This window comes from Numenius arquata, chromosome 10 (assembly GCF_964106895.1).
Source record: "Numenius arquata chromosome 10, bNumArq3.hap1.1, whole genome shotgun sequence".
Lineage (NCBI taxonomy): Eukaryota > Metazoa > Chordata > Aves > Charadriiformes > Scolopacidae > Numenius > Numenius arquata.
This window is the reverse complement of record NC_133585.1, coordinates 14,931,545-14,954,893: the sequence shown is the minus strand read 5'-3', so window position 1 is coordinate 14,954,893 and position 23,349 is coordinate 14,931,545. Positions and strand designations below refer to the sequence as shown.

Below are 23,349 nucleotides of genomic sequence, written 5' to 3'. Positions count from 1 at the left end.
GATTCAGGTGTTTTATGGTACTTGATTAAACTCTTTTTTTTCTTTTTTTCCCAGTCCTGAGAATATTATTTATTCTCCTGGTTTGGTTTTTTTTTTGCACAGTAATATCAGTCTTTGGGGTGATAAACATCTTGACCGGTGCTTTATATGAGCTCCAGTAGTACAGAACTTGATGCAGTCCTGCTGGTTTCTGTGTGCAACAGTTTGGAGAGTAGAGCAAACTGGAAATCTCTCTGCTGACGAGCTGTGGCATTGGCAATGTGCTTGTCTGCGGTATGCTCTGCCCTCTGTGTTGCAACAGAATGGTATTTACTCTTCATTTACGGGGTTTTGTTAGAAGTTGCATAGGAACTGGTCTTTCTGTTAGTATGTACATCATTTATGGAAGATGTAGTAGCTATTTGAAATGGAGTTGAGCGATGGAGAAGGGGTACAGTATATATTTGTTTCGCAAGTTGTTTTTATCTTTCTAATGTTGTTAATGGTAAATTCTGATTCTCATTCCATACGTATCTAAGTCTCCTATAGGTTGCCATGTATGCTTTAGGTGTAAGGTGAGAAACAAGCCACTGCATGTTTATCCGGTAGATTTGCTGTTCAGAAGTGGTACTTTAATTAACGCTGTATAGTAATGGCTTATTCTATCATCACATGCTAGGGGAGATTACTGTACAGGGCTGGTAGGCAGTATTGTTGGCCATAACTTATTTCTGTAAGCGTATAATAAACTGTTCTTCACTTTAATGGTTAAAGTAAAAACTAATTCTAAATATGTGCTTATTAAAATACTAAAGTTCAAGTCTTTTAGCCCAGTTTGAAAAGCATTAATTCGTTAGTGAAGTATCATTATTTACTTTGGTTAAACAATGATGTGTTTTCCAAACATACTTTATTCTGATGCTAGGAAACAGTGGTAATATTCAGACAAAAATAAACTATGAAGTCTGTTTAAGGTGAAGTAAAATGTCCAAATAGTTCTGTTTTTATTTTTGTCAAAAAATGAGAAGCTCCTCCCGTGATTTTCAGATCATCAGGGCTCTTCTACAGAATTCCAACTCTAGTGCACCATTGCTTTGAAAGCCAGAAAAATACTAGTTCAGCTCTGTAACTGCACAGAGATTGTGTGACAATGGCACCGTCTAATCTGCAGTGATTTCTCTTTGTATTTGGTAATTTCTTCTTACTTTAAGAATAAAAAAGAGCTATGTTGTCATCTCAAAGACCCTATACAGCTAAGACTGTTCTCCCTGTCACTGTTTTCATCCTGTTTGTACTGGTAAATCCCAATCCTAGCCTTGCCCCCATGGTGGTTTAGATGATGACTCCTGTTTCAAAATAGAATTGTGTATTTAAAGTTATACTTGAGTCTACTTTAAAACTCCTGATAACAATTATAGGGCTCTGCTTTGTAGTTTTTTTGCTCACGGATTTTGGTGCTTGGGCTGGGAAAAGCAATTTTTTCACTGGAATCTGAGTAAATCCTCAAATCTGGATTATGTGGAGTGAGGAACAAAACATTTTGTAAAATAATTTACATTCACTGTGTACACCACTGAATACATTTAATCTAGGCAGCCCCAACAAATGCTGTCACAGAACTTTCCATGCCATTTCACAAATCTGTAACAGTGAACCTCAGTATTTAATGACAGAGGAGGAGAAAGGGAGCGCTGGGAACGCTGGTGGCTCTCCTGTGTCCAGCCCCACTGCTCTGTGCAGATCACACAGCGCTGTTGCCCACGTCATACGGCATCATGCCCGGTAGAAAGAAGACAGGTTTTCCTCAATGTTTCCAACAGTAACAAGCGGCAGCGTGCGTAACACCTGCTCTGGTTTCCTCCTCCTTGCCTTTCTGGTTTATAGTAATGCAGTCAACTACAGAACGGATCTGGAGTTTCTGGGTCATATCCACGACAGCGGAATCAAATGGAAAGCGCCATACGGCAGGTTATGGTCAAGCAGGGAGATTCAGCTCCTTTAGAAGAAGGACATGACCAAGCCAACACAGCCCAGGGTGTTCCCTGACGGTATTCTCCAATAGGTCTCATACATCTCTGGATCGCACTTAAAATTGTCTCCTGGCAGGTTGCTCAGTTCCTGCATTTGAGAACTATTAACTCTCCTGTGTGCAATTGCCCTCATGAGTTTGGGAAGCTGAACAACCAAAACTACCTCAGCCAGTCTCTGGCTCTAGGGAGATGTTTGAATCCTTCAGTTTATTGGTTTCATCGATTCTTTCTCATTGTACCAGAGCATATATATTTCACAACATTTCTACAAAGAGGCGTCAGGACAGATTGTTCTGTAAATGTTACAAACTCTTCTAAGGTAAACTGCTATGACAAAGCTCTAACCAGCCCTGCAGAACTGACTGCTACCAGGTTTATGGCTGTGTTGCAAATCTTGCCCCAGGTCCTCTTAGTACCTGGAAGCTCTTTAGATAATTTCTACTGACCCTTCAAGTTCGTATCTGCCATGTGAGCTACATGGAGTTTTCCAGCTGAAGTTCTCTTCAACAAGGTATTCAGGTGTGTAAATTGGAAGAGGTTCTTAGCTTCTGACAGAGGTCATAATCCCTGCTAGGAAACCTATACTGTGACACATATAAGCTGATAAAGGTTTGTAATTCCTGTAACAATTCTGAACAATGTGTCAAAAAATTTAAAACTCCAGTAGATAGCTTTGAAACTAGCCATTCAAATGCCCTTAAGCCTACAAAAGCGTAAACTTTATGTATGGGATTTGCAATACTTGCAGTGTAAGTTGGTGTGTTTCTGCATATATTTTTGCCACTTCAGAAATGCCTTGACTGGTTTACCTCAAACAGTCTTTCATTTTAATGTTCAAAAGTCCAAGGTAGAATTATTTTGGTTTTGAACGAGATGTATTCAAAAACAGGTATAAAGTGGAAAGGCAGAAAGAGAGCAGGGAACTTCTGACTTCACTGTACTGAAAGCTCTCAATAACCTCTTCTGTAGCTTGTCTATAGTTCCTGTAGCTTGTTAATGACAGTATTTTTAGGGAATATTTATGTACGTTACATTTCCACTGACATGCAGTTCGGTCCACTTTATTACCAGTAACTTCCCCTTTACCACATGTGATTGAATCATATTTATGTAATATCTTTGTAGTGACCTCATTTTGAGTGAATAAAATCTCTCTCCCTAAAATCAGCAATATTGTCATGATTTAGGTTTATACGAATTTTTTTCCCATCTGAAATTATAGACAAATAAATAGACTTTAAAAATGTTTTGAAGAGGGTTGCTAAATTTTTTTTCCACTCCTTTCTGGATCTTGTTTCTAAAATCAGATGCACACAGAGAGCAGGAGATGGACCGACTGACATAATTCATGCAGTGATCTGAAGAATGTGACTTTAGCATGGAAATGGCTTTAAATTTGAGCCTGAGACATACCTAAATTATCTCCATGCTCATTGGGTAGTCAGTTTCTGAGAGAAAAATAGCGGGGATGAGATCAATGGCATCTCATCTAGCTTGACATATAAGAGAGTTATTATCTTCAGGTGAATATAAACATAAGAAGAAACCCTTGAAGCACATCCAGTGCTTCCCTAGCTCTTTGTGACTGTGGTAGCAGTTATGAAAGCCAGTGATTTATTTTTCACTTGTAAGCATATGATAGGAAAACTTTAGAGAGTGAGAGATGAGTCATTACAGGCTCAGGAGTTTCTTCCTGGAGTTTGAAATAAACTTCTGGAAGTCGAGCCTGTCAGCCTGGAGAATGAATCTTGAATTTTAGTTGCTCAAATCTCTTGCCTTCAATTATATCAGATCCTTTTCATTGATTATACATGTGAGTTGGTCACAAAGGGCCTGATCCTTTGCCTGATTGCGCACTTGTAATGGAGTACAGTCATTCACTGGTGAAACCAGTGATTCTACTGGTTTTAGGATCTTGAACAGAGCATGTCCCAATTTAGCTTGTCATTCAAGTTTGTCTTGTCATACAGGGTGGTCTGATAACTGAAAAGTCAGTAGTAAAGGAAACTTATTTTCCTGTTAAAAGAAAATAATTCTTGTGTTTTGTTTTTCATGTATACTTAGATTGTAAGTGTCACGCAGATGTGCATTGACTTTGTAGTCCTGGAAAATTAGGATCTTGCTTTTGGTGTTACTTCCTTAATACATTCCTACTAGTAATTGTTTTCATAAATTCTTCAGTTGAAGCTGACACATCAAACTTGTATTTCAAAATCTCAAAACCACATCTGTGCAAACTGGCAAAGAGTATTGAAAGTTGCATAGCCCTTGCCTCCTGTCTGGACATTGTCCCTGTGGGACAGGTTTGATCTCAGTTCAGGTGTTTTCTGTTAGGTTGTCAGATGTTAATTTTGTTAGAATTGCAGTTAAATCATTCTGTATTTGTTGAATATCTGTGGTGACAAGTAACTAATATGGGGGTGACAGATTTAGGGTCATTTTAAATTTGGATGTTACATTCAACATGTTATAGATGTTAGAATCATAGAATGGTTCGAGTTGGAAGGGACCTTAAAGATCATTGAGTTCCAACTCCCCTGCCCTGGTCAGGGACACCTCCCACTAGACCAGGTTGCTCAAAGCCCCATCATCCAGCCTGGTCTTGAACACCTTCAGGGATGGAGCACCCACAGCTTCTCTGGCAGCCTGTTCCAGTGTCTCACCACCCTCACAGTAAAGAACTTCTTCCTAATATCTAGTCTAAATCTCCCCTCTTTTAGTTTAAAACCATTAGTCCTTGTGCTATCACTACACTCCCTGATAAAGAGTCCCTCCCCCTCTCTCCTGTAGGCCCCCTTTAGGTACTGGAAGGCTGTTATAAGGTCTCCCCAGAGCCTTCTCTTCTCCAGGCTAATTCTGTCAGCCTGTCTTCATAGGAGAGGTGCTCCAGCCTTTTGATCATCTTTGTGGCCCTCCATTGGACCCATTCCAACAGGTCCATGTCCTTCCTGTGCTGAGGACTCCAAAGCTGGACACAGTACTCCAGGTGGAGTCTCAACAGAGCAGAGAAGAGGGGCAGAATCACCTCCCTCAACCTCCTGGCCACGCTTCTTTTGATGCAGCCCAGGATGGAGTTGGCTTTCTGGGCTGCCAGCACACATTGCTGGCTCATGTCAAGCTTCTTGTCCAGCAGCACTCCCAAGTCCTTCTTCTCAGGGCTGCTCTCAATCCAGTCTCTGCCCAGTCTGCATTTATGCCTGGGATTGCCATCACCCAGGTGCAGGACCTTGCACTTGGCCTGGTTGAACTTCATGAGGTTTGCACAGGCCCACCTTTCAAGCCTGTCCAGGTCCCTAGATTTGTGGTCTGCTGAAGAAGACTGCATGCATAAAGTCGAAGCAACTTACACAGTAGGAAAGCTGCATCGTAGCTTCACAGGAGATGTTTGTCATTGCAAGCAAACAACTTGCTCTAGACCTTTTGATGCTGCTAAAGGTAGTGATAAACACCTCTTGTACTGGAAGCTGTGAAATGTTCTTGTATGTACCAACCTTAGCATCTCAGGGTCTGAGTCCTTTTCAACCATCTTCCACTCCAATACAGGTGGTTCATTTGCAGTGGTAACAGTAAGCACAGATTGAGCATTTTACCAAAAGCCAGACCGCAACAGGTAGAGTGGTGCAAGTGATCCTGAAAATGCTAAACTGCACTAAACCTGCACTAAACCTGCACATCAGAGACTTACCTTGTCTTGTGGTCTAGCAAAGAAAGAGGCTTATTTGTTTGCTTGGAGGCTTTCCTGGTTTGGTCAAAATTTCTAGAAAGGAGGAGCTGAATGTAAAACACATTTTCCACTCTGTTTTGAACTGCTTAAATGTGTGATTTTCAGGAAATACTTTTTTTTCTCTCCCAGCGTGTTAAGATTGACTACTGTACAGGGATAGAGCCTCAGTGGTTGCAAATACAGTTGATTATAGATTCACATGCAATTTTTGCAGAAACATGAGGTGTTTTAGTCTCCACTGCTGTGACTAAGAAGAGGGATTTCACACAGCCTGAAACCAGTGTAGTTTTTAACTTGTGGAAAACATATTGTAGTTACATAGTTGGAATAGGGCCAGTTATGGGGATATTCCAAATACTATAATATTTTTGGCTACTTTATCATGCACAATACAGTAATACGATCAAAGAAAGTTGATTATTAAGTTGCATGATAGGGCAAAGAATTAGAGGGATTTGTTTGGTTTTCCAACCAATAATTAAATCTTTTCTCATTCTGCAATCGTATTCAAAATAGCTGGCCTTCCCTAGATGAAAGATGTTTCCTTTGAATCGTCAGGCAGTAGGAATGGAGCTTTTCCTGTTGCCCTGTGGTTGTGTTTAGGGCTGTGATCCCAAGAGCATCTCTCTAAAGGATAATTAACAGCAGAAGTGCAGATAGCGGTTGGCCCCAGGCCGTCGCATTCTTATCAGAAGAAAACAAGTATGGTACTATGGTATGTAAAGCATTAATATAGCCGTAGTTGTGTGCACAAAGATCATCTCATCCAGTGTAACCAGACCGCTTTCTAATATAGAAGATACAAGAGAAATTTCCTAATACAGATTTAGTTACAAGGTCACAGGGAGATACAAATGATACAGCTGCTTGTAGAATGGAGTCTCCCTAAGAAAATGGTATGGCTGGTTTATTTCACATGGTTCACACTTTGCTGTTTACTGGCCAGTATAGTTTATTTGAAATAAACTTTCATCCCTTCCCAAGTGAGCGTAACATAATTGCTGGGAGGAAAATTTTAAATTGACATAGAAGCAAAATCTAAGAAATGCCAAGGACCTCCAATTTCCAGTGTAATGCCAGTGTAGTGCCCATCAGAGTTGAGCCTTATTGCAAAAAAAATGCCATCAGTTGCAGTAAGCCCACCCTTATGAAAATAAGCAAAAATGTTATCATCTGTTTCCTCAGATCATCTCTGCTGCAAGACTAGTTCTGTTGAGCACATTCCCAAATGAAAGTAACATAAGTTCATCCCTTAAAATGAGGTCATTGCTTCCCCCCACAACAAATGTTAGGCATGGTTAGCATCTTTTTGTTGGGACTCAAGCCAGAATGCATCCTGTTCCTGCACAATGGGAACCTGCTGGGGGTTTCCCTTCACAACAGCTACTGTTAAAGATGGAGTGAAAAACAAAACCCTGCTCCCAATGTGAAAAAAAGATGGGATTTTTAATCTGAAAAAGAAGCCACTGTAAGCAGAACACAAAGGAAAGAGATGAGTGTAATAAAAATACCATCAGTATGGGAGCGGGCCTGTGCATGTTGAAAATAATGGCTTTGCACTTTTGAGGGTTCACTAAATAACATGTATTCTACATTTTCTGAGAGGACTCTCTCTAGTCCCATGGAAAAGCCAGGCTAGACCCTGGGTTGGCAGTCAGAGCAAATTTCCTAGTAGTTCTTGTCTTAACTCATGCTAAATAGTCTCTTACTTCACTGGGAGAAAAAGATAGTGAATATGTATTTGGTAGTGTGAGTCAGCATCAGCATTTTCTGTTTTAAAATGGAGGCTCAAGATAATATCCGAGTGACTTCGGAGTTAGTCTTTCCTGTAATAGAAATGTTTTTAACTCGCATCGCTTTTCCTCAAAATGGGGAAATGATTCTCAGGTCTTACTCCTGCACATCACAGGCTCTGCCATCCGTCATGTGGAAGGACTAGAGGACCTTAGGGTAAAGAAGGGTTGGGAAACAGTGCTGCTACCAGCACGGCTTGTTCAGCCTCAGCCCTTCCCAGAGATGTCTCTGGGATGAAGACTGTTGAAATGATCTCCAGACTGGAAAACCTGTTGTGGGTTGCAGGCAGCCTGCAGTTGGCAAGCTCATCAGCCTGCTGTACATTAGAGAATTGAATTTTTTAGCATAGTACATTAAAGGGAAATACACAAATTTAAAAGAAATATACATTATATAAAAACTGCATTCATTAGCCAATCGTGTGCATTTACATATTTCTTAAAACTAGAAATAGTCTCTTTTTTTCCCAAGAAAATACAGGGGAAAAGGGGAGAAGTCATGCCATCTCTGAAGAAAAAGCTTGATATTATGCACACATCAGTACTGGTACTCTCATAAATCCACTGTTTAAATATTGTCTGAATAGCTATTCCAGAACTAAGCACTGTGTACAGGATCTGAGGTCTGTCTCTCCAAGTATTAAAACACTTGTAAGAATCTTGATTTTTAATTTCAGTCTGGATATAGAGATTGAAAAGGTAGCATCCCTGGGGAGCACAAGGCAGAGCAGGGAAAGGCTTCAGGGACACAGCCTGACAACAGGGATCCTGGGCAAATGCACGGGAAGGGCTGCAATCTTTGTGGCTGACTGCAAGAACATCTAAGATTCAGGGTGCTTTGATGTATGTCCGATGCTTGTTTTTCTCTTGATATTTGTCAAGGCAGTGGAGAATCAAAAGCCAATTTTCATCTTCATTTCATGTTGGGATTGATTACAAAAAAAAAAAAAAAAAAAAGAAAAAGAAACAAAGGGATCTGAAGAGATTGCTAGCAGATAGAATGCCTCTCAGGAATATTGAGGTTTAAGTAATTAGCGTTGGAGAAAATTTTTATTAGGTCTGTTAAGCGAATGTCCTGTAGACATGCTGTCTGTGTGAGGTTTGTCTTTCAGACACCAACTGGCACAGAAAGGGGAAGTGGGTATGTTGAGAATAGTTACCGCAGAGGGAACGCTTACCTGCGTGGGTATCCTGAGTGATGGTTGGAAACCTAAAATCATTTCCCCTCCCTACTGTGTTTTTTAATGCATTTAATATAATAGGTCCTTGATCAGTCTTCGACATGAGCTTCCAGGCACGATGGCAATCCAGATAAATAATTATTAACATTATTGTTACGCTTGTTTGATCTTTTAAATCCTTCAGTGATTTGAGCTTAAGCTCTGATGCTGCTCCTGTCTGCAATACAGAGGCAATTACAGGCCCTATCGGGGACCCCAAGAAGCTTTGTTTTAAACAAAGCAGCGCCAATTGGAAATTACATTTTTCTACTCTACTGAGGTATTTTAAAAAAAGAATGAATTTAGGCTTAAAATAGAAATGTGAAGTTGAGAAAAATTTAGATTCAGAAATGTGAAAGCTTTGGTTTGGTGTTTTTGACCAATTTTTACTGACCCCTACGTTTACTGACCCCTTCTGTAAAAGCTGGATAGCATTCATTCGTTCATCTGGGTTTTGGAAGTGGAATGACTTAGAAGCGAGTGTATTCAAGGCATTTTGTGAGGTGGAAAAAGCTTGAAAGTCTGTTCTCTATCTGAACAAGTCTGAAGCAAAACCTCAGTCATAGGGAAAATGGAAGGTGGCAATGCTACTTTTAGAGAGGCTGTAATTGCTTTTGGTTTCCAAAGATGCTGGCTTTCCCTTCTCTCTAATGCTATTGCTTGTTTCTGCTTATGGCAGAGTCCGTAATGGATGGGGAGAATCCCAGAAGCCCTGTTGAACTTTTTGCACAATTGTACAACCTCAGTCTCAGTCTGTTATCTCTCTGTGCAAATCTTCAAATTTCTGTGCGTGGTGGCCCGGAAAGGGTGAGTTAACCCAGTCTGAGGGCTTGGGAGCTTTAGCCATGGTCAGGAAAAAGAAAGGTTTTCCCCTTTGTGTATTACATCCTGGCAGCTCCCGCAGTTTTACACGCTAGGTCACATCACGTTCAACTAACTGGAAACCAGTAAGATGGAAACTGGAAGTGCCAATTCAGATCAGCTGAAGTGGGGGAGAGTTTGTGTTATCCCGGGCGTGCTGTTAAATGGCAGCTTCTCTGGGTGGTTCCTAGCTGTCGTCGTAGAACCTGCGTGTGTCGGCACTGCTTTTTCTGTACGGTGCCCCTCATGCTGGGAGCCTGTCTTTGAGCAGCAAGAGCCCCGGCTGATGGGTGAGCAGCTGTACCCAGTACCCCACTGGCCCTGCTGCTCAAGTGGCATCCTGACTGCTGGTGTCAGTGATGTTTCTGGACAGTTTGAGCAAAAGGAGTGACTTTTGAGCGGTGACTGGCAAAGGAGGGCATGCTGTTTGCTTGAGGGATTTCAGGAATAGATTTGGGCATCACGTAGCAGCACCTGAGCTAGCTTGATTGGAAACGGTTTTATACATCCCTAGGCTGGAAGTGTGACCTAACCTTTGTCCTTCCTCCCTGTTAGCAAGCAAGTGCTAAGGACTTCCAAGGGAAGTCCTTAAAAGACACAAGCATTGCTCTCCCTCTGCAGTGAAACAGCAGTTAGCTATTAATGTGAATATCAGCTATTTATCACTCCATCTGCTTTCCCCCGCCTCCATTTTGTATGAACAAATAGAAAGGTTTAAATGTTTCTGAGTATAAGCAGTGTTTCTTGTCTGGCGTGCATTAACGGGACTGGCGGGAACTGATTTTCCATAGCAAGCTTCTCTGATGCATCCCTTCCCCTCCCAGAAGCAGCTGTAAACAGCTGATGTTAATTATCGTCCACCTGCTGACTGTGCCAAACAGACATGCCATTACACTGTGACAAAAAAGGCTCCCGGTCTATTAAGTCCTCCCTCATACCTTTGCTAATGCTGATAAAATGCTGACCTGTTTTTACCCCAGTGGCTGCTGTTGCTAAGCACTGAGAAAATGACCTGTCTCCTGTAATAATCTGCATTGCACAGTTCAGATGATCTTCCAAATGAAAGTGTTCTACCGCACCTTTCAAGGCAGCTATTTTTTCCTATAGTCTTTACAGTTCTGACCATGTAGTTTGTAGCAGCACCTTGGTTTTGATAGAGAATTTAATTCCAATTAAACATTGGAATTTGGGGGCTGGGGCTGTTGGAAGCACATCACAGAAGTTGATTTGTAATGATCTGTGTGGTGTGTTTGGAAAATAATGATTAAGAGCAGGGAAGGCTGTAAGCTATTAATTTACCATTGCAAAGTGGAACACCATGTGTGCAAAACCAGGGAGAAAATGAAGATTCCATAAGTAACGGTTCTCTCCTTGGAAGAGAGAGCTTGTTGTATTGAAAGGGCTAGTGAAATAGTCTTGTAGCTTCTACTGGTACGAAGAAGAAAGACTTGATACCCACTTACGATTTTACTGTCACTATGCCCAAGATTGCTTCATCCTGCACATGAAGGTGACTTCAGGTGGGCTTGAAGCAATGCTTGAACAGAACATCCACTTTGCAGTGGCTGCATTGACAGGAAAGGAGGAATGTCTATAGCAAATTCAGAAAATGGAGAATGGGAAAAAAAATATTATTTGAGCACTGGATAAGTAAACGGAACTTTGGGGCCAGAGTGTTTTGTATTTCTCTCAGCAGTTACTGCCTTTAATTACTGCCTATTAGTTACTGCCTAAAGGTAATTGTTGTACTGTTGTAGAACCCTGAAGGTTCATAAAGCACTTAAGGTTGTAGTGATGTAAACCTATGAAATGATACTGAGAAAAAATAAAAATGACAATTCCTGTTATACCAATGGAGAATAGGACACACAAAAATGTGTTGACTGCCCAAGATGCCAGGGGAAGCTGTGGGACAGATAAAATCAAAGATTATATGATTTTCCCTCTTGAAAGCTAACCGAGTTCATTCCGCTTGCTCCAAGGCAGGATCAGCATTATCTAAACCGGCCTTGGTGGATATTTGCATAACTTCTTGTTAAAACCCTCCGGGGATGGGTATTACTTTCAGTGATCTCTTTCATGGCTTAACCATCCTTTCTGCCATCCTTATATTCATGCTGAAGTCATCATAAAGCAAGTTTGCACAGCTATCTTATAGGCAAGATGCTGAAAAAAGTAAAATGCGGTTTAGATAATGGCGCTGTACCTAGGGATTTTCAGCTACTTCATGTACGAATGTGGACAGATACTGTTAATAAAATGTGCCATAAAATGAGGGAGAAGGGGAAAAATAAAACAAAAAGTAATCAGACATTCGATTATAAAATGCTTTAATTTGTAAAACCATGTTTTTTGATTCAGGTAGTCCAGTCCTTCAACATTGAGTATTTTGAATTTTTTAAAAATCTGTCATGTGAGATCTCACAGGACTGCTCTGGTCTGTTTAGCTTGGACATCAAAGGTGGTGTGACACTTTTGGAAAGAGCAGAGTGGTTTCCATGGAGCCCCATCCTGAGCTTTACCATGTTTATTTTCCATGCTATGTACCAGATGTGTCCCTGGCTACTACCCTTGCATGTTAGACAGTGCTACATAATTCATATTTATATATAAAGTCAAATCTTGTGCTGCCTAGTCAGGCGGGCAGCCTGTTTACACTAGAGGGAGTTTGCATAAGCAGGGACTTCAGGATTTGACCCATATTTGATAAGGCAGTTTGGGATCCTTTCGTGTCTAGTTAAATGTGTGTACAGTATGTTGTATCATTAGTAACCTGTTTGCCAAGGAAGTATATTTTTATAGCGTGTTGTAATTTCTAATGAGACTTTTCCTTTTTTCTTGTAGTCTGACACAAATGCAAGTTACCTGAGAGCTGCTCGAGCTGGCAACTTGGAAAAGGCTCTCGACTACTTAAAAAGTGGAGTGGACATCAACATTTCAAATCAGGTTGAAGAATATTTTGATCATATTTGCTGGATAAATACCTTTCTCACTATTTATTGTATCTGTCTTTATATTTGTGTTTCATGTCAGTGATAACTTCTGTGGGTTTTTTGATGAGCCATGTTTACATATTTTATCCAGTTAAAGCTTTTATTTTTACCCCTTGCCAAGACATCATTTCAATTCTACTTGGACACTGTTGTGTTATTTAATGTTATCTTTCATTCCATTTGTATTACATCAGACCATGGGACAGCACACAGAACTTGAGACCCCAGAGCTAGTATATCCTGACTTAATTCATACTCATTCCTTGTAATCTAGTTCTTGTAAAGTTTACATAATAATAGTTTTTGGAAGCAGTCCTCTCACTGGGATATAATAATTTGTCTCCTGATATGTTGTTTGCTATGCTGAAAAATCTTTCCCGATCTTTTCCATTGCTTTTCTTTTTTCCCTCCTTCTTTTTTAAATCAGAATGGGTTGAACGCTCTCCATCTTGCTTCCAAAGAAGGACATGTAGAAGTTGTCTCTGAACTGATACAGCGAGGTGCCAGTGTGGATGCAGCGACAAAGGTTAGTCAGGCCTATCTAGTTGTTCTCTTGTTCACACTGACGGCATGGCCACAAAGTGTCGGCCAACTGATTATAGACATTACTGCAGCAGTAATTGCCCGTTTTCCACTGGTGAAGTGGTCTCAATAATTGTTTAATAGAAACCTTTTAGATTATATTAAGTGTCACAGGTTATTAGGGATGAGATTTACTGAACAAATTGTAGATTCCCGTCTGGGTTTCTGTATATGTCTTCTAGAATAACTTATCCATTAGAAATACTCAGTAAGAGTATTTTATTGCAAGAAATATTATATTTTAAAGTGGAACACGTTCTTGATAGTATTGTCATGTATTCAAACTCAAGTTTTGTACTGTCTTCAAATATAACTGTCTCTCATTTCAGAAAGGAAACACAGCATTGCACATAGCATCCCTCGCTGGACAAGCAGAAGTAGTCAAAGTGTTGGTTACAAATCGGGCCAATGTCAATGCACAGTCTCAGGTAAAGTAATATTTCTCTATTTGGTACTATCAAAAACTTTGCTGACATTAAAATCCTTCTCCCCTTATAAATTGTAATATTAGTAAGTATATTGGGCAGATCTCATTGTATTAATGCTGGCTCTTGAAAATAGGGTTTGATAGAGTCAGTGTGATGAATGTAATCCTGCTAACATTAAAAAAAAAACGTTTTCTCTTTTGACTGTTCCACCTGCCTAGGTAACCACCAACAGGTGAAAAGACAAAATTTAAACACACAGCTGCCATTTTGTTAGGGTAGTGAGTGTGGTGCTGAGTTCATTCCCACCTTATAACTCAACATACAATTAGAACTTTAAACACTTCCAGCTCTCCCCCTTCTGTTTGGCCTCTCACCAGGTGGTCGGAGTGTGCCACGGACTTAATCAAGTTTTGTCTTCCCCCATAAGCACGACAGTACAGTGAAATGCCAGGTTGTGTTCAGGTCTCTTCCCACATGGGATGTCAACCATCAGTTGGGATTAACTCTGAGTTGCCCACCTCATTCATCAACAGAGAAAACATAAAAATAACATCTCTGTTTTAAAGTTGTCCAGAAGCCACACAGATGCACACCCCTGGAGATGAAGAAAGTGGAAGCACATCCAGGGGTGTTCGCAGGATACTGGAAGTGGTTGTGTAACAGGGAGCACAGCAAAGCATGTGCCCTTCGGTCTTACGTCTGCTGTCTAGTATCTTACGAGCTGCTAATTGTTACAGTCAGAAGAGATACTGATAGAACAGGATAGCGGTAGAGAAGTTGTTCAAATGAAAGGGGTCCCGTTTCGCATAATTCAGTGTCTCCGGCTTAATCGAGCTCATCCCCTCTCCTTATACAAGGAGATGCTGCAAGCATATGCAGAGCTTTTTAAGTTTGGTCAAGTCCTTCGAATGAATATTTAGGTTAATTACAGAAAAGTTGAAATAAGGGAGAACAGTGCCGGTGTTAAGAGCAAAGCAGTAAAATGAAACAGGAAAACCCTGGCTCAAAAAATGCATGAACCACAGATTGTTGAAAGCCGAGTGGCTGTGCCCTAGGAGGTGTCCCTGCATGCCTGCCCCATTCCTATTCTTCCTGCTCAGGGGCTGGGTGGCAGGCAGTGTCAGAGAAGGGATCAGATTAAGAGATGGTCCTCTCATCGGGACAAGTATTGCCATTCTTTGGTATTATAAAGTTGTGGGCAGGATAGAAATCGTTTGTTAAAAAGGGAAATTTAAAAAATTCTATTTTAAAGAAACATTGGGGTTTCTATTGATCTTTCAAATAATATGAACAAAATGTTTAACAGACACTATTTCAAGAATGTTTGTTATTTGGGATCTTTCATGTTTCCTTCACCTGGACGAGGAAAATAGGTCGCTCAGTTCTCCTTTCTTACTCTTTTATACTAGCTAGATACACCAATATTTTGTTCTAGGAAGCATAGAATTTGAATTGAGAGAACACCAACAACAAAAAGTAGTTTTAAGTAAAATCTTCCTTAGCTGTTAAGAAGTAAAACAAAGCAGAAATATTTCCAGTGGTTTTCTTGTTAAGGAAATTAAGATGGCTTTGAAAGGATCTTTTCTGCTTGTGTTTGAGAACTTGTGTATTCAGCCCTGAAACTAAAAATAATCTGAGATTGTAAACATCTTATATAACTGCATTGTCCATACACCCTAAGGTTTTGCCACATGTTACCCTTATTTTGCTAACACATGAGAATTAAAGACATATTCTTTCCACCATTATGGATGTCTTTGACATCTTTGCTTGAGAGATGTGTATTGTCCATTCCACACCAATACCTGTTACCAAACTGCCCCTGGACCAGCTTTGCCCGTGATACTGCCATCACTTGAGCCTTCCCTATGAGCCTTCTTATGAGGATCGGCTGAGACAGCTGGGGTTGTTCAGCCTAGAGAAAAGGAGACTGAGGGGGAGACCTTATTGCTCTCTACAACTACCTGAAAGGAGGGCATAGAGAGGTGGGGGTCAGTCTCTTCTCCCAAGTAATAGGCGATAGGACAAGAGGAAATGGCCTTAAGTTGAACCAGGGGAGGTTTAGATTGGATATTAGGAAAGTTTTTTTACACTGAAATGGTTATTAAGCATTGGAACAGGCTGCCCAGGAAAGTGGTGGAGTCACCGTCCCTGGCAGTATTTAAAAGATGGGTAGAGGGTAGACATAGTGCTTAGCGATACGGGTTAGTGATGGTTTTTGTCAGTATTAGGTTGATGATTAGACTAAGTGATCTGAAAGGTCGCTTCCAATCTAGGCAGTTCTATGATTGTGTGATTCCTAAAGCTTAGAAGAAAGTTCTGCTGTATTTGGTATACCTATAGAGAGACTACCCAAAGATCTTTTTGGTTTGTTTTTCTTTTTGATGGTTAACCTGTTTTCTGTGAGTTTGTGCTGACAGCGCCAGTGTTAGGGATGTAAAGCCTTCCTTAACCAAATCTTCCTGTCCTTAAAAAAACAACAACAACAAAAAGTTGATTTTTACTGAGTCTGAATTTTGTACACCTTCTAAGGGCTGTTTATTACTATTGAAGACAAAATGCTTTCCTTAGGCTTGTGGCGCTCTGGTAATTTCAGCCCCTTTTTAAAGAGACAAGAAAAAGCAAACTATGGGAGGAAAGAAGTTGAAAACCCTACAATAATTTAACATAGGAGAAAAAGTTCTGCTCTGCCTTCCAATGGGAATAATACTTGGTTCTGAGAATTTTTTCCTATTAATTATTTTCTGAAACTAATGATTAGGAAGTGTTTCCTGCTTCCTTTCTAAATGCAAATGTTTGAAACCAAAAAATTAATCTTTGTTTCCAGCTGAGTTAATAAATAGATATTGAGTATGCCATGAATGATAGGGAAAAATGCCAGACTCTGCTGTTCACTGTAATAATAACAACCTGTAATGTGACATATTGGGTACCTTAGCAAGCGCTTTCTGGCTTTTTTGTTTTTCATTCGGCAGAATTTTGACTGTATGGTAACTAAACTCTTAGGCCTTGGTTCTGGAGAGTGCATTAACACATTGCTGACTTTAGGCTTTGGCTCCAGTAGGACTTCAGCGCCTGCTTTATGCTCGTAGCGATGCTTTCCTGAATAGAGACCAAATTATCAAAATACTGGAAGAGCAACAGACCTTGCAGCCTGTGCAAGCCTTGTAAACATGTGGCTTCACAGCTGCTCAGTGTCTTGTTGATGGTAGAGTTCCTCTTGGATCAAACATCCAGTTCACGCCATTTCCTCTCCAACTGTCCTTTTTTCTGACCTCCTATTTGTCTCTGCTGCCAGTGAAGCCTGCACGCTCGGCCTCAGGTCACCTGCGCTCTCCTGCGTGCTCTGTGTTGGACGTGTGCCCTGCAACTCTGCCCCGTTGCTGTGACAGTCAGATGTCTGTCAGCTGTTTTCACTGCAGCTACCATAACTCAGCTGAAATTCACTGCTATAGGTCTTAGGCTAGGGTTTCCCTTCATCTCTCCAGAGCCTGGAATGTTGATGTTTTTTCTTTGATGCAAATATACAGCTGAACTCTTCTCAGCTCATCTCTGTTTGGCTCCATTGGTTTCCTGCAAAATCTAGGTCAGTGTCCTTTTTAACCGTTCTAGCTGAATTGTTGAGCTGCTCTCCCTCTGTCTTCCACCTTGCTGAAATGCCTGCCCTGGCCACGTTTGCAGACATGAGAGTGCTGGTACTGTCTCAGCCGAACCCAGTCATACAGAACCACTTCCTCAACTTTTCTGTTACTCAAGCCAGATGAAATCTTTCTCCTGTTTTACCTGTTATTTTTAACTAGCCCTTACCTCCTGTTTTATTTTGTATTTCCTTTCCTCCTTGTCCTCCCCACACTCTACAGTAATCACCAGAAGCGGTGTGTGGTAGAGCAAGAGGTCTGGGGGGATCTTAAGAGGGAGAAGTTGAAGAGGTCAGCTGCTGCCCTCATTGCAGCTGACTCTGTGTGAAGTTTACTTAAGAAAAGTCTGAGAAATCCCAGTGGCATGAGATCTGGAAGATAGTCAGAGGAAAGAGCAGACCCCACTGAAATCTCAGTGACCTTCTGGCCAAAACATTTAATGGTGTCATCACCTATGCTGGTACCATAAGGAAAAAGGGATCACACAAAATCTAGCATTAGTATGTCTGACAGAGTAATGCTGCAGGAAGAAGGGCAAAAACACGTATTGTGATAGATCGGAGGAGAAAGGGATTGCTGTTTTTATTGCTAATGCTGTTTTGGTTGCTTCAGGAGTACCAAACTGCTCAGCTTGGTATAGTATAGGGACATTTTAAGTTGTTACTATGTAGGGTATTTACCACTAGTTCACCATTCTGTTGGACTGAGGGATATGCAGTGCTGCATGAAAGCCAAGCAATTTCAGGTGCAAATCCATAACTTCTATAAATGCCTTTAGAGGTGTCTTGGTCCCAGGACAGATTTCATGACTTTATTTTGCCTTTTTAGTTTTGTGACATCAAAGCTGTGAATTTCAGAAATGCATAGGACAATAGGGAAAAATACATTGCCTTAATGTTAGTCCCCAAAAATTCAATTCCTGAAAGGCTGTGAGCTGTATACAGTTAAGGCAAAGACAGAAGCATTGACTGTAAGAAGAAAGCACTTGCCAAGGAATGAGTTAAGCTCTGCAACCTCTAATTAGTTGTATTGCATTGATTGAAATCACTCACTCAAGCGTAATTTGAGAAATGCTCTAATGTGGTCGGAAACACTGATAAACCTCTGTCTCAAACTACTGAGAACCAACAATCCTCCGATCTCCTGGTGCCTGAAATATGAAGTAGCTCAGTGACCACAAGCAGGCTATGCTCAGAAGGCAGCTCTTTGAGGAGATAAAATGCATAAGTGGCTCGCACAAGTGAAAGAGAAGTCAAAGCTAATGGAAAGAAGAGAAAAAAATGTATTCTGAAGGGCCATTGCTTTTGCTTTTGCTACAGACTTGTATTGTATTTCCCTGTCCCATTTTGCTTTTCCATTGCTGTGACTGCATTTATCAGGAACCACAACTCTACCAAATGGTCTGTCCAGACTGGTTTTTAGTTTAACTGCACAACAGATGTAAAAGGAAGTATTCTCGCTTAGCTGTGGGAGCTGTATCTGGTCAGCTGAAAGATTCCACTGTGTCCTTTTAAATAATATTACCCTTCTCCTGTCTTCGCTTGAATCCAGGGTTATCACGCCATTAACTGGCATGTGAGCACACAGTTTATTTGGTTTCCTCCTAATCTACCCCGGTTTGGTATGTATGAAATGTTTGTGGAGTGTTTACACTCTTGTTTTTCTGTTTCTTTCAGAATGGTTTCACTCCACTATATATGGCAGCCCAAGAAAACCACCTGGAGGTTGTTAAGTTTCTTCTTGACAATGGTGCCAGTCAAAGCCTTGCCACAGAGGTAAAAGTTTGAATTTCATGCTTTATGAAAAAAGTAAACATGTAAAATGTTCTTCAGCAGTGATTCTTGCCAGCTTATATTGAACTAGTCTTTTAACTGCAAAATTAAAGACCAATAAAAAATTTTCTCTGCGAAGTGTGCTAATGAGTGCTGAGTTATTGACTTTTCAGCAGTTTAAACCATCTCTTGCCATTTCTAAAATAAAAAATTATTTCAACTAGAAACAGTTCTAAAAATAGATGTGTTCTAAGTCATAACTAGTAATCTTTCAGGTTAAGTGCTCAAACAGGGAAGCTGTGTGCGTAACACAAAAGTTCTCTGTGCTTTCGTTATAAATAGTGAGTAATGTGGAGGGCAACCATAAAGCAAGAACAACTCTTTACCTACACTTTGAAGTCAGTCCTGGGATATCAGGGAAAACCCAGGGTTACTTAGTGTTGGAGCATTTTCTAAATTGCATTTATTGCCATCTTGATACCCTCTCTGTAGAGCCTAGTTGTCCCAGCTGGTCTTGCAGGGATCATTTCAAGCTGACAGAAAGACGGAAGGTCCATCCTTGAAGGTGTTCTGTGATTTTTACAGCAGAACACTTTTTATTTCCTGCTTTAAAAAATAATTCTAACTCAAATAGGCAACCTGGAAGGAAAAAAAATAGCAGATATCTTAATAGTCTAAAATGTACCGCATTGAGATAGGTTTTTAATCTGATGAATTTTCAGTTGTTTCAATTCCAAGATTTTGCTACCAAAACCGCCCATATATATTTCAGTGTGTGCTCTCTCTAATATTTATTAAATTATGATTGCTCTATTTGAACAGATTCCATGAAGGAAGTAATGCTTATTTGAAAAAGTTCTGCTTTTTGCAAAATATGAAATGCAAAATTATTTTATTGCATCCCTGTACCTCATAGTATCACTGTATAATCACTGTCCATATATCACTATATGTATGTATGGAATCTTTTTTTCTCTTCTGAAGTCAGGACTGTAAAAAATCAATAATGGATCAAAATTATCTTTTCAAAATCACTAACGGTTAGTTATAACTAGAAGTGTGCATCAGAAACTACTTTCTGGAAATGCTCAAAGATATGAAGGCAAAGAAATGCCAAAATAAAATATTTTAAATCTGGAAAATTAATTGAAAATTGTAGTTTTCAGAACACCAATTTCTATCTCTTTGTAAAAACTTGGAAACAAAGAAGTCATGGGACCCCTAGGGATGTACAGTAGATTCAGACTTTTGAAAATATTCTTGCCACCGTATGATTTTCTGAAAATAGAAATTTTTAAAATTGTGCACGGGCACTTGGTTCTTTTTCTTTGGTATTGTTTTTCCCTTGAGCATTTGTATGTCAGTTTGGGTTGAGCTTTTTTCCAACCCAGCTTGATGACAAGGTGGTCTCTAATTTTATCCATGGAGAATTCCTTTGAAGATACCAGACTACAAAACAGTGTTCCCTTTATTGCCTTACTTGTTTGTGATAGTTGCATATGGGTGCCTTCTTATTTTCTCATGGTCCAAGTTTTCATATAAATCTAATTTATCTATTTTTTTTTGTAAGTGTAAAAGCCTGTGTTACTAAATGATTGCCACTTAGCTCAATATTAATTAAAAATAAAACTCTTTAGCAAAGGTGTTTAAATTAAAAAAAAATAGAACCGTTTTCTTTAAACTGTTTTTAGGTTTTTGTGTTTGGTTTTGTTTTGTTGGTTTTTTTTTTGTTTTTTTTTTTTTCTGGAGTGGGTTTTGCCTGATGATTTAAAGTGCAATTGCTAATTATATTTCTGACATCACGATACTTGCTTGCAATTGCTTTTTGTGAGTTGGCATCTCCAGAGAGCATGTGGGGGAAATGCATTCTTGCCGGTGCTAATATTCTTGGTCACAGTTTGCTTGGCCTTGGTACAGAGATCTCTGCACACACTGAAAGAACGGGCAACTCTCATCAGAGTTAGGAAACTGAGGGGACAGGGAATGGCAGCTATTCTGGGCTTGAGATGAAGCGCTCCCTCCCATTTGTCCACTCCCTTTTCCCTGAGGAAAAGAGAAAAATGTGTCCTAGTATTTTTATTTTTATATATTATTGTTACCAGCATTTTTAGCAGAAGAGAACGCCCAAAGAGAAAAGACATTGTAGATAGCAAAACCACCTTTCTTTGTGAAGTGGCTGACTGTGCCGCTCCTGTCAGCTGTTTAAATAGACCAGAAAGCCAGTGTCTCCGGGTCACTAAGACATGAGCTGTCACACTCGGGGCTTTTCCAGGCGAGAGCCACCATTTCTGCAGGTACAGCGTAGCTATATTGCCAGAGCCCTCTTGTGGGGGATGCTCATGGAGTATTTTGGCCTTCAGAGCTACACAGCATTTTTCACACCCTGTGCTGCGCTCTGCCCGCAGCCTGAGGCTGCGCAGTCCCTTCCAACCCCATATCATTCTGTGATTTTGTGGTTGTTCCACCCCAGGAGCTGTGCACAGCCTGGCACCACAGCCCAGAGCGCTGCCCCGCTATTGGAGGCAAAGGGGAAGGCTGTGGTGAAATGAATTTAAAAAAATTCATAGTGAAAAAACCCAAACTTGTTAGGACCCAGTGAATTTCAGTGATTTTTCTTTTTTCTTTTTCCCTCCAAAATTCTGAAAAAATTCTCTTTTTCATAACTCCTGTTTCTCCTCCTAAATTATGGCTCTGTCTGTTTGGTAAGCCAAAGAGAAAAATTCTTTATTGAAAACATTACTTTTAGTTCCAAAAGTTAATGCTTGAACTCTGCACTTTTGACATAGTGTGAGGATCTACACTCTTCTGTGTCCTTGCTGCACTTTTATTTCACGTTTATACAATTTCACCGTGAGAGAAGGAGTTGAAAAGTGAAAGAAGGTGTTTACCTAGTAAACTGTGATGAAGTTTGGTAATATAAGCTTTGAATACATTGATAAGAGTCAAATGTAATAAATATCCTAAGTAGAGTAATTTGTATTTGTCATTTTTGAGTGATTTGTGGGTATTTTCTTGGGCAAAGCTGAATGTGTTCCTATATTGGAATGCTACGTAAAAGTTTGGGAAGGAACAGAATCTAAATGACAACTTTAATCTTTAGTTTTCTAAGAATCCATGAAAGTAAAATTATGAAAACATCTCAGACTGTACTTTTCATGTGTTTGAGGAATCAACTCTAAAACCTGTTGAACAAAAATCTCCTGGTTTTTTTATAGGTTTCTTATTCTGCACTACGTTGGTTGGGTATTTGCTAGTCTGAAAGGAAATAATTTATAAGAGGATTGTTCATCACATTTATATAAATTTTCATAAATGGAAGTTGTAGTAAAATAACTGGTATATTGGGAGAATGTCGTATTCCTATTCGAATCTTACTAGATTTTAAATACACATATGAACTACATCAGAGGATAGAGCTGAAGTGTTGGTGCTTTTTTTCTTAAAAACCATAGATTATAACCTGTAGCTGTGGGGGAATGGATGATAATTAGCTATGGAGACATTATTAGCAATTGTAATTTTAATATTTCAGCTTTCTATAACTTTTTATATCATTATGCACTTTATTATACATGTACTTATTTGTGTAACTGTTAGTTTGTGAGTAATTTCACACTTTTTTTCTCAAGTCTCAGTCATTTTTATTTGCTTGTGTCTTACAATTTTACGTTTAAGTCTGGAGTGCCAGGAAGGTGTTTTGAGCATTTGGGACCTAGTTCACCAACACTTTACTCCAATTTCAGTGCCACTGCAGGGTACTTTTAATTTGCACCATGTTATACTTTAGGTTTGAATTTCAGCCAGTACCGTTACTAATGCTGAGATTGCTTCCCTTCCCCTTCCCGTCCCCTGGAAAGCCGGGAACCTGTGTTGAGAGTTCCCATTGTATGTTGCAGGATGGTTTCACGCCTTTGGCGGTAGCTTTGCAACAAGGTCATGACCAGGTGGTTTCACTGCTACTTGAAAATGATACAAAGGGAAAAGTCCGTCTTCCTGCCCTTCACATCGCTGCTCGCAAGGATGATACGAAGGCAGCGGCTCTGCTCCTGCAGAATGACCACAATGCTGATGTGGAGTCAAAGGTCAGTTGTGAAAAGAAAAACGGGTTGATGTTATTAAGCGCTGACCACACGTATTACATCCAGTGAAGATCTCCCTTAGTGTGAAGTATTGTGCTGCAGTTATGCATAACTTTCTGCTATAGTATGTGATTAAGAATAACGTTTCATTTGCTTCCTTTGCCTCTTTCTTCCCCCATTCCCTTTTTCTTTAAATCAGGGTTAATTTCTTCTGTAGAAACTTTGCAAATGGAAAATAATAAGCAGAGTG

The 23,349-nt window shown here is 40.0% G+C and overlaps 1 protein-coding gene across 1 annotated transcript in view; it reads left to right on the top strand.

Annotated features, from left to right (window-relative positions):
- The window catches only part of ANK3 (ankyrin 3), a 215,328-nt gene that overhangs the window by 48,044 nt on the left and 143,935 nt on the right, over window positions 1–23,349 (top strand). Inside the window, exons 2-6 of the mRNA XM_074155343.1 lie at window positions 12,452–12,553; window positions 13,028–13,126; window positions 13,512–13,610; window positions 18,925–19,023; window positions 22,917–23,102. Coding sequence (XP_074011444.1) covers window positions 12,452–12,553; window positions 13,028–13,126; window positions 13,512–13,610; window positions 18,925–19,023; window positions 22,917–23,102 — 585 coding nt within the window. The remainder of the gene's footprint in view (window positions 1–12,451; window positions 12,554–13,027; window positions 13,127–13,511; window positions 13,611–18,924; window positions 19,024–22,916; window positions 23,103–23,349) is intronic.